The sequence below is a fragment of the Chanos chanos genome, chromosome 2 (genome assembly GCF_902362185.1).
Source record: "Chanos chanos chromosome 2, fChaCha1.1, whole genome shotgun sequence".
Lineage (NCBI taxonomy): Eukaryota > Metazoa > Chordata > Actinopteri > Gonorynchiformes > Chanidae > Chanos > Chanos chanos.
This window is the reverse complement of record NC_044496.1, coordinates 4,858,772-4,870,823: the sequence shown is the minus strand read 5'-3', so window position 1 is coordinate 4,870,823 and position 12,052 is coordinate 4,858,772. Positions and strand designations below refer to the sequence as shown.

Here is a 12,052-nt window from a genome sequence, read left to right as displayed (position 1 = left end):
CTGTTTTTTTTTTTTCTTTTCTCTCTCTCTCCTCCAATCTGGTCAGCCTTCCACAGACAATGACATGTTTAATACATTCACAGAGAACTGGTGAAAGGACTAAACTCCTCCAGGTTTGTGTGTGTGTGTGTGTGTGTGTGTGTGAGAACAGAAAAGTAGAAAAACAAAAGAGAAAAAAAACATCACTCATTTGTGATTGGTGGTCCTACTTTGATTCTGTGACTTAAAGCAAATGGGTCAGGCAAGCAGCTTGTTTGTAATGGTGTTCAGTCCACAGACTAACTCTGTGTACAATACTTTTTTGTATATGAAAATGTATCATCAGGTTTTGTTTTTGTTTTTTTTTTGCTTTTCTCTCAATGAAAGAAACAATGAAAGAGGGCCAAAACCTCCTCTTCTTATGAGAAACAAGAAAAGATAAGTAGAAAGAAAGACAACAAACAAACAAACGAACAAAAAAACTAGGGAATCCAAATTTGCAAGCAATATGTATTGTACATATGGTTGGAAAAAAAAAAAAAAGAAAACAAAAAAGGAAAAAAAAAATTTCAAAGTGTATACCCAGGTGGACATGGTCTTTATTTAATGATTTAATAATTAGACTGTGTTATAAAAGGGGCATGTGTTCATTTAAAGTGTCACCATCTTTTTTGATTATACTTGCATATTTGCGATAATAAAAAGACAAACTGTTTATCGGACGTTACCCGTATCCTGTGTCATTCAGTCCAGAAAGACCCCCCCCCCAAAAAAAACAGAATTAAGATGACATAACTGTGCAGACCAGGCAAGCTGGAGCGCATGAAATCGGATGCCCCCTGATATTAATCAGTCATTCAGTACTCTCCCTTTGTTCCCTAAAAATCTTACCTACTGTAGACATTTTTGTGAGAATTCAAAAAGAAAAAAAAAAACACGAAAAGAAAAAAAAAATTGTGTGCCTATGAGCATTCTTGCACTCCAGTGGGGTAAATAGGTCTTTAGGGTTAAATCAAGATCAACACTTTGCTTCCAAAGGGATTTTTAAATATGAGTTATCCTTGTTAGAGGAGAGGGAAAAAAAAAAAAAAAAAAAAAGGACTTCTTTGCTCCCGGATCACAGTGTTTTTCACCAAGTTAAACGTTTTGGTCTTTTGAAAATGCTGGCGCTTAATTAGCAGAAGAATCCTGAGGGGAATTTGCTTGTTCTCGCTGTGGTACTTAAACTCAATACTTAGCATGTGTAATGTTAGCAAATGAAGAAGAAATGGCATGTCATGTGTCCATAAGTCCACCGCCGCTTCTGCATTCAGTTCATTATCACAGTACATTTCAATATGGAATCTAATCAAATACGAATTAGTCAATAATTAGCTGATCTTTACCGTCATTGATTTCTAAGTTACAGATGTATAACAAAGGCCCCCAAGGAATTTTGAGACTTATCTTTCTTAGATTCTGAACTTTTTCCGTCACGTCACGTCAGATTTGGACGATTAAGGTTTACCACGCTGTAGGCAGTTGTTTATTTATAGGAGGATGAGGAGGGATGCCAACCCCCTTGTTAGCAAAATGACGAAAATGCATCCCCCTTGTTAACCTGCCATCCCCCTATATACTCTATAGAGTAGTGTCAGTGATCATCAGGCCATCTCCCCTGTTAAAAAAAATAATAAATCACAGCAACTTGTGTAGGGCCATGTTATTTTAAATTTGGCACGAAACACTTGACGCTAGTTATAAAATAAAAGCTGTGTTTGTAAAATATGGCTACTCTGTACACTCTGGACGTTTAAAGTCTGGCTGTTTGAATGCATATCTGGAGAGAAAAACAAGCGAGAAATGAACACTGTGTAGTTAAGTAAAGAGTGTTTTTATTCTTTTACAAAATAGGTACAAATACAGAAGTATGTTGTTTTTTGTTTTTTTTTCACACAAACAGGAAATTTTCAGGATATGTACAGAGTTTACCAAAAATAATGTAGTTCTAATAAACACATGGTCTTGTAAACAATATTTACAAATCATCCATACATTAAAACATTAATTTTTCCGATTGTGTACATCAGTAATACCTTTCTAATAATATTTTGGCTAAAAAGCTGAAGTAGTAGAAATGTCCTGCTTAAAATCAGAAACCATAAAAATAATTATTAAAATTGTTTTAAACAACTTGACAAATAGGTCTATTTGTGCTTTGTTTAAATTACTATTTATTATTTTTGTACTATGGTATTTAAAGATAGAATTGCTTTGCCTGAAATGCGGCAAGCGAAAATGCAAATGAAAAAAAAACAAAAAACAAAACAAACAAAAACAAAACAAAAAAAGACAACGTATAAATAGTTACAAAACAAGTTTCCCTTTAATGACTATTGACAATACTGGCTGATACTTCAAACAAATGGGGCATTCTTGCTATACATTAGGAATAGAGCTTATCTGTTTCTTAGTTATAGTAGTAAAAAATAATAATAATAATAATAACAATAATAATAATAATAAAAAGAATAGTGCTGTTATAAACCCTTCAATGCACATGAGTTTCAGTCATTAACATATAAATTACAAAGCAAACAAAACTGAGACAAGCAAGTGCATAGAAGCGAAAGGGACTCCAGTTTGAAAACAAGAAGGAGAAGGCCATGGAAATTAGGGCTGGTCAAGACGCCACTGGAAAAAAACAAACAAACAAACAAACAAACAAAACCCAACAGAATGCCAGAGAGCGGCGTGGCCTCTGATGACATCATCAATGATGAACCGTATCACAAAGACTCCCCACAGCTACCTGTTAGGTAAAGAAAACCACACTACCTGAGCGATAGCTGGGCTGGATTTACAGGTTACCTGGTGAGATGGGAGACAGCTCCTTCACTCACCTCTCCTTTCAACCTCACGCATGTGAAACATCTCAGGCTTAACAGCACAGAGAGAGAGGAGGAGTGAGAGAAGAGGAGGAGGAGGAGGAGAAGAAGAAGAAGGAGAGATGGAGAAAAAGAGAGTGAGAGAGAGAGAGGAGAGGGGAGAGAGAGAGAAAGAGAGAGATGTATCCTCACTGGTGTAAAATCTAGTTATCCAACTCTAACATGGGATTTGCCTGAGTTCAACATTCTGGAACCTTAATACAGGCAAAAAACCCCATATATATATATATAATATAAATAAATAAACAAACAAAAAGGTAACAGTGTTTCCTGCCTAGGTGTTCTAAATCCAAACCACTACCCTTCAGATAAACCGTTGACTTTTTACAGTGGTGTGTATTGCTGTGTGTCTGACCATAACTGGCTTATTGACCTGTTGCCGGGGACAAAGAAAAAAAAGAGGGTGTCTGATTTCCACTGATACACAGTTAAAGAGTGAAAGAAAGGTTTTTACCTTTGACAAATTCAAATACACACGATTTTTAAAGAACATTCCGGTCCTTACGCACTGACACGATTTCAAACATTATTTTGTTGCTAAAATATTAAAACTGGAAAAAACATACTATACATGCTGCTTCAGATCATTTCAAAGAAATTATTTACATTTCCGCGTTATCACTTACTTTTACAGTCACCTTTTCTCTCCACCAGATCCTTTAAAACCAAACCAAACAAAACAAAAAAACAGCTGCTTTAGTACTGAAAATGCTGACCTTTTTAGGGGGTGTATGTAAATGTTTGCCGTCCAATACTCATTGGACCCTGGTAAAGAGTATGACTAACATTGTTGGCTGTGAAAAGTTTGGAGTGTGTTTACTTTTTAATAGAAAAAAAAAAAAACAATATACAAGATATCACTTTAAGATGGCTGGTCTTAAAGATCGTTTCCTAGACGTGCTACAGTTGTTTGTTTTTCCCCAATATACAGCTTCTCCATCGATATGAACAAGACCTGGCTCAGATGATTAGACACAGACACGTCGAACCGAGAAACAGTCTGAAACCCGACCTCCCGCCCACCCACCCCCCCGACTCAAACCCAGAGTTTGCATGGCCTTAATTCAACATCCTACACAAGAGTTCTTCAGGTCTTTAAACCCACGGAGCAAAGAAACAGTGGAGACACACAGTATATATATATATATATATATATATTTTTTGTTTTGTTTTGTTTTGTTTTTTTTGTTTTGTTTTTGTTTTTTCCTCTTTGTCTACTTAAAAGCTACAGTAACGTCACGACAGATACGCTGAGCTGAAACGACAGACCCGATAGGAAGGCACGTGGCAGAGGTGGGCTGAGGAGCGCTGGGGCGGGGCTTCTGGCCGCTGGAGGGGGCGGGGCACCGATCGCAGTGAACTGCTATGCTACTTGAGCAGGGCACGGTACAGAAGGAGCGAGCGGGCCATCTCCCGCTCCTGCTCCATGTAAAAAATGAAGTCCCTGAGGTTGACGCGGGTGATCCGCTGTCGGGTGTACTGACGCGAGGATGCGGAGGCCGCGGAGGGCGCGGAGGAGGAGGAGGAGGTGGCCGGCGACCCCGCGGAGCTCCCCGAAACCTGCCAAGAGCGAGAGAGAAAGCCAGAGAAGGAGAGGAGACACAAAAAAAAAAGAGAGGGAAGCAGATACTTGGGTTTAGTTCTGGCACAATCTTAAGAACAACAACAAAAAAAGAAATCTTCCAAGTCTTAAAAAAAAACAAAAAAACCCCAAAAAAACAAAACTAGTACATTTCTGTGGCTTTGAAAGCAAATATATGGGTTTTGGTTGGACTTCTTGAATTGTGGAAACAATGGTTAGTCCTGATGATGAACTATTCAGACAATATTCGACAACCATTTTTACGTATCTCAATTTTAATACATGTCCCGTCGCACGGGCAAGCTCAAAGAGGATTAAAAGACAGAATGTGAAGCTTTAGGTGTGTTTATACGTGTTAAGAAATCAGACTCTGTGTCATCACAGTTTAAGTTGAAAGATGTGAGCACTAAGAAAAGTAGTTCAGCAGGCTGAATGAGCTCATGCATATTTAAACAGGATACGTTATGTTTTTTTGTTTGTTTGTTTTTTTAAATATATTTCATGTGTACTACACACATACTTGACACAAACAAGCATTTGATTCATACAGGTGTCAGCTCCATCCTAGGCCGTGTTTAGGTTTGGGGGGGGGGAATTAACATAAAAATTAAATCTAAAATATAAATATAAAAATCATCTAAGTGTTTGTGTTAAAAGTCAGAACCACCGGGTGGCAAGTCCAGAAAAATAGCCTTGTGAAGAAAGTCGGAGCGAAAGGAGACAAGCATGTGACCAACCCCCCACCCCAATTATTACACTGATTGCAGTCCATAAACACATAGCGTAGAGGCTGTAATTGTGACCATCTGAAGGTAGCAAAATTTCAGGACGCAAGTTCGGTTGTTAGTACAATAAATACATGTCCTTATAAAGAATGGCCATTGTAAGGCCCCCCTGTTCTCTCTCTCAAAAAAAAAAAAACAAAAAGAAAAAAAACTTCACGGTACGGCTCATAACTCCCACCAAACTAAGAAAGCAACCATTAGTTGATCCCTTTCCACCTCCTGCAATTTGGACTGGTTGAGGTTTTTTTTTCTTTCTTTCTTTTTTTTTCTTTTTTTTTTTTTGAGTTTGGGAGCATTTTGGGACAGGCAAACTGCAGTCCCAAAACCCCCCAGAGCGAGGTCCTCAAAGCTAGACGACCCTTCCTCATCAGGCCAATCAGGACTGACTTCATGTGAAAGGCAGGCCTGCCCGCTGCCATGGCAATTACTGCCAGTCACAAGCCGCCTGGCACAGAAGCCTCCGTACAGACCAATCAAACGCATCCATCCACCTGGACAGAGAGGCCTGTGGCGTCTGTGTGGGTGTGTGTGTGTGTGTGTGTGTGTGTAGGTGAGAATGGCCAATGGGCATGTGATGTATCTGTGTATATGTGCATGTGTGTGAGTGTGAGTGTGAGTGTGTGTGTGTGTGAGAGAGAGAGGGAGAGACAGTGAAAGAGAGGAGAACGTGAGAGCTTGTGGAGGAAAAGAAGGAGGCTCCACAGCTCCATAGCTGAGGCTGAAGCACACAGATTGGCCCCACGCCTTCGGGGCCACACAGAGCCTGGGTAAGTGATCCAAATACAGGGAGAAAGGTCATGCCTCTGCCAGCCAGCCAGGCTGATTTCACTTAATGCCTCCTCCTTCTTCTCCACACGCTCCTCCTGCTTTTAATGGATCCTTAGCATAAGCCAATAACCCAAACACTGCACTGTTGTTGTCTGTATCTATGGCAACTCATGCATCCTGTAAACTCTTAAAGAAAATAGGAGGGAGAGAAAAAAAAAGAAAAAAAAATGAACAAAAAACAAAACCGCACTCAGCAAAGATGCTGAGTTTTGGAAATACGACAGATTGACGGTCATGCGTTTTACTTCACTCACAATTACATGCTAATTGCTCCTCGGTCGAAATTGTACGAAATTAGAGGTTTTGCAAGGTCACTTCGCATCAAGGAAGCAGAAACGAGAGAGAGAGAGAGAGAGAGAGAGAGAGAGAAATAAAACGACTTTGTTGAGGAAGATCCATGAGGCAAAAAACAGCATCTGTCATTTTATCTGTGATGGGTGCTTCTGGGCATGATGTCATATAACATATCCATCTGACAACATATGAGCAGATACCTCAATACATCTTTTCAGACGTTTGACTTGTTTGGCGCCGAGGACGGGGCGAAGCTGTACCTGAGGAGAAAAGAGAGCAGCTCCTTCGGAGGCTCTACGAGGAGGAGGCTCAGGGTAACGAGGGGGGGCTCCTGCCAAAACCTCCGCTCCGCCACGCCCGCCGCTGACAACCTGCCGGCGGCGCGGCACGGCACGGCACGCGCCTTCACACCACCGCTCCGGCAAAAAGGACACCTCTCAACATCGCCGGACGAGTGTGGACGAAGAACAGCTCTGTCACATGCTTGAGAGAGCGGATACATCAAAACCCCCCCGAGAGCCGCTGGTCTCAGGTCAGTTTGCGTGTCTTTCCTCAGAAAGGTTAGGAATCATTAGGGAGATGTTGGGAGAAGACAGTTCAATATTACGTCTCCCCGGAGGGACCGAAAGAAACTAGTGACCTGAGTCAGAGAGACATAATGAAGAAAAAGAAAAAAAAAACGAAAAAAAAAAAACCCAGTGGATTTTCACTGCTCATAAGGTGGCAATGGGAATATTCATCCGTTTCCCAAAAGGTTACGTGTTCTGCTATGAAGCCCTAGAAATTTACCAAGTTCCCTAAGCACTTTAGTAGAAACCGGAGTCCAGGTAGGCTTCTGAATAATCCTCAGTTTGCTAAGTTCAAAAAAACAAAACAAACATAAAAAAAAAAAAAACCAAACATGTGTGTTTTCGTCCCTAAGCACATGCTTCTTTCCTCTAATTGTTTCATGGCAGGGATGTTGGAAAGCAGGAATTAGGAAATTTACATATGGTCTTTGAAAGCACATCTCCAGCCTTTCTGCTGATCAGCGGCTTTGAACTTGAGTGGCAGCAGTCCTTGATGCTGGAGTCAATATTGGATCTGGCTCAGGTCACACCTTGGGGCGGAGGGTTAATGGTCCACTTTGCCAGACACATACACACACACACACACACACACACACACACACACACACGGAGCGGGTCAGCCCAGCAGAGCCAACTCTGCTGTCTCAGCAAATCGCTCCACTCTCACAACACAAGAGAGGCGAAGAAAAGAAGAAAGGAGAAAGGCTTCAGACAAAAAAAAAAAAAAGGAGAAAAAAAGAGGCTGGGGGGGGGGGGGACTCTCTTCTCACCAATTACCCCTTAGAAAGGCAAAGAGAGAGAGGTGGTAGCTTACGAGCAGGCCAACCTCAGTTTGTCACTCCGTTTGGGTTTTGTAGCCTTCAGTTCACGACTGAAGGGAATGGAAGAGTTTTTCCTCTGACTGGTAGGAACGAACTGGTTACTCCCACTCTACTGCCCTCTGCTATGCTTTCAGGCCCTCCCAACCACAGAGAGTGAGAGAGAGAGCGAGAGAGAGAGAGAGAGAGAGTGCGTGAGGGCGCCAACACACAGAGCTTCCCGCACGTCCATCTCCACGACGACGCGTTTCCAACGGGAAATGGCGCTGCTGTGTCCATCTCGCTGTGTATACGGTACACGGCGTGGAGCCCAGCCGTGGGAGTACAGTTCTCCTTCTCCACGCTCGACCTCCACTGCAGCAGCCATTAATTAAATACAGAGAGGCCCTTTTCTCCGATGCCCGGAGAGAGAGAGGAGAGACGAGGCCATTTTGAAAGAGTTAACAGATGTCGGCTGATTTGCCTCAGGGCCTTTCAACATCGCCCAAGTGATATATTTGATGCAGAGTTTATTCAGCTCCAATAAACGTATAAAGAATTAGAATAATCATTCACAGATGTACATACAGGGATTATAAGACGAAAACCTCTCTTTGAACCAAACTCAGCAGCCAAGATTAACAAAATCAGGAAAGAGGATTAAAAAAAAAAAGGTCTTTTTTTTTTCCCCCTCTTTCCTTTGGATGTCCTTTGCCTATCAAAGAGTCGGTATAGTAAGGAGAGAGTTTACAAATTAGGCGGCTTTTATTTATTTATTTGTTTGTTTGTTTGTTTGTTTGTTTGCAAAGACACGTATCTGTTACTTATCTGTTACTTATGTTCTTATGGAGAAGATAGGGCATTAAAAACAAGAACGTAAAACGACGTCTAAACGAACCTTCTAATGGAGTTTCAAAACAGACTGATGGACTTTGCCACTACACTACACTACGTTAGAGCGAAACCGGTGAAAAAGGAAACCGATGGAAAGTATGGATGGAGAGAAAGAAAAGAAAAGCAAAAAAAGCAAAAAAAAAAAAAAAAAAAAAGCAAAACCTTATGTTAGCATTAGATTTCGCATTGAGTAAAAGAAAGAAGAAAAGGGTGGGGTGGGGTGGAGGGGGGGGGGGTCGTTGGGGGGGTGGGGGGGGTTGGAAAAAAGAGGCAAGCTGTGGTATTCTGATCATGATGACAAATGGAGGAATTACATTCAAAACAAACAACTTCAATTTGGTTTCCAACTACAGAGCAACAAATCTCAAAAATGGGCAGTTGCAGAGCTCTGTTAATACGCCACATAAACCATAAAAAAAAAAACAGCTAGGCAACCGAGCGCCGTGGCAACTGTGCAGAATTTCAGTCAAGGAGAAAGAAGGCAAAAAAAAACCAAAAAAAAAAACACCTTATTACTTCTAACTCCTGCAAGCCATTTTGGTCTCCAAAGGTTTTAGAGAGCCGCGGGCCATGTGTCTGCAGTGTTTCGGGAAATGACTTGCCTTCGCACGAACGCTGCTATGTTCTGCAGCACTGCTGCCCCCAGCATCCCCGCTCAATTTCTGTTTAACCCTTTACTGCCTTTCTCTACACTGACTCATAGCAAGCGAGCTCTCTCTTTCTCTCTCTCTGTCTCTCTCTCTGTCTCTCTCTCTCCGCAGCCCTGTCACATTGTTCAGACTCACAAGCACCACTCCGACACAAACAGCTATCTCATTTTTTGGTCTTTCTTTCTCCCTTTTTTTTTTTTTTTTTTAAACAGGCAAACGCATAAGCTCACCATCTCATTTGGCTACTTAAGCATGTGATGACTTAAAAACAAACATGGCGGAGAAAAAGGCATGGGGTTAAGGGAAAACGGACAGGCGAGGGAGGGGGGGGGGGTGGGGGGGGGGGGTGAGAAAAAAAACCGAAAAACCCAAACCTACAGAGTGCTAGTCCCTGTATAATTCGGGTCGATCTACGGTGGAGTGCAACGCTATTATTACGCTTGAGTGTGTATCAAGTGTGGATTAAATCTGCAAACTCGTTGACACAACACATAATTAAAACATCTTTGCTTTAGGTCAGGAATTTTCTAATTAGTAGTGTACTGACAAAGCTACAATTGCATTGCCTTGAGTTTGAAAGTCCACAGGTTACGGTGAAGATGAAAGCTGACCCTGGAGCTGTGTTCTGGAGGGCTGCTCACACAACTCCTCAGTAGATAGTCAGAGGGTCACCATGCTAAACAGTGTGCTACACCCGGAACAGTCCTACCAAACAAAAGCACTTCAAATTTTCCTGCCTGGAAACAGACTGTCAGCGCTTCTCTCTCTCTCTCTCTCTCCCTCTCTCTCTCTCTCTCTCTCTCTCTCTTTTTTAATCCTTCTTTTAGTAACAAAGGATTTGCTTGTTAGCGGAAGCAAGACCAAAAAAAAAGGGGGGGGGGGCGCTACATGTTTTGTGACTGTAGACTATGGGTCCTTACATGTTTTGATGCTCTAGTCCTGGACTCACAAGCGGATCAGTGGATGTCAGGAGTTGTAACGCGGTGGCAGCGTGAAGGCTGAGGCCACCATCTTTCCATTCTACGTCAAAGCGAGCGATCGCCTCGGAACAAAGTCGTCTCTGCGGAAACAGCCGAGAAAACTTACAAAAGGGATTCGAGCGATAAAACACGAGCGAGGAACTCCGCTGTGCCATCCACGGTTTTACTCGAACTTGGCGCAAAAAAAAAAAAAAGTCACACCGACACGCGTTTTCATCCCGCTCCCTTCCGAAGGAACTTAAGAAAACTCATAGACCATTATTTAAAAAAAAAAGTCCTTCACAAAAACCGGACAATTTATCGGGCCAAGTATCTTTGGCTACACATAAAAAGCCCAGTTGTGGAACTTTGTAACATTAAATATTAAAAGCGTTTCATATATAAAGTGAACCCAATTAAAAAGAGAATGGAAACCACGTAATGAGTCTCCAGTCTGTATGCTTGTTCTCAGAAGTATCTGCTAATGAGGACTTGTTGGTTTTGCACTCTCTTCACTTCTGAATTCTGTGGCAATGTGTCATTTTCTTGTGGTATTTTAAATTTTAATTCTAGTTGGATGAGAAGGTAGAGACTTGAGTTAATAATTCTGGCATTAGGGATTAGAAACATTTGGGAAGGTTTTTTTTTTTTTTTGTGCTGTAGACGGTTACTATTAAGAGGTCACAGAATGGGAGTTGCGATGCTGTTCTTTTGATGTCTTTGTTTGCGTCAGAACTGAAACAGTTCATGACAAAAACCAAAAACATTTTCAACCTAAATACACCAGGAGAAGTCGCACGCACGCTGACCTAACTAACGGAGCATGTTCATTAATAAGATTATTACTAATCTCTCTCTTTCTTTCTTTTTTTTTTTTTTTTTTTGTTAAGGGCCAAGAGAAAATGTCTGTGAAAAAGAAGGCATCAAACATTTTCAGTCAGAGGGAAACTGGGGTTTCATCCTCAAGCGGAGACTGCTGAGCTATAGACTCAAGTCCCGCGTCTTCAACATTCTCAACCGACACATCTGTCAAATCTTTTCCAGAATGTTCTGCAGAGAGAACGGCAATGTTTCACATCCAATAAATAAACTATAAACACATGCACGCACACACACACACACACACACACACACACACACACACACACACACCACGGAGTGGAGATGCAAACTTAGCAGACTAAAGAGGTCGATAAAAAAAGCACACAGAACAAAGCTGTGGAGTCAAAGTGCCATAAATGAGAGATTTTCTTTTGTTTTGTTTTGTCTTGCTTTGTGTTTTGTTCTAGTCCTCCAAGATTTGGACCGTTTGTTCCCATGGAATCCCACCAAACGATAGATGAATCAGGGCTCTGTCACGGGGGGTGGGTGGGGGTGTGGGCCTGTCAGGCATCGTGGAGAAGCAGAAGGTGTCTGAGCGGCATAGCTGATTCTGTTCCTAGGTCTTTTGGGGGGTGGGTGGGTGGGGGGGGCTAGTAGGTGGGGCCAGACTTGATTTTTCATGTTTTATTAAAAAAGGTGCCCCAGAAAGAACTTTAAAGAAACAGAAATGGCAAAGCTAAGTGCTGCACTCATACAAAAAAAAAAAAAAAAAAAAACTGTGGACGCATCCATTTGCTTTCTGTTCTCTGAAAGTCCGTATGCAGCAACGTAACATGGATTTCTGGTACGTCTACCTTTTGAGTATTAACTGATAGACGAGAGTAAGGGCATGCAGGAGATCTCCTGTCTAACTGGCCTTTGTAGAGGACAAATGAAAAACAAAAAAAACACACATACACCAGAGTA

The 12,052-nt window shown here is 41.7% G+C and overlaps 1 protein-coding gene across 1 annotated transcript in view; it reads right to left on the bottom strand.

Annotated features, from left to right (window-relative positions):
- Window positions 1-4,274: 4,274 nt before the first annotated feature.
- Window positions 4,275-12,052, bottom strand: part of LOC115805439 (transcription initiation factor TFIID subunit 4) — a 67,515-nt gene continuing 59,737 nt past the window's right edge. The window contains 1 exon segment of the mRNA XM_030766022.1: window positions 4,275-4,466. Coding sequence (XP_030621882.1) covers window positions 4,275-4,466 — 192 coding nt within the window.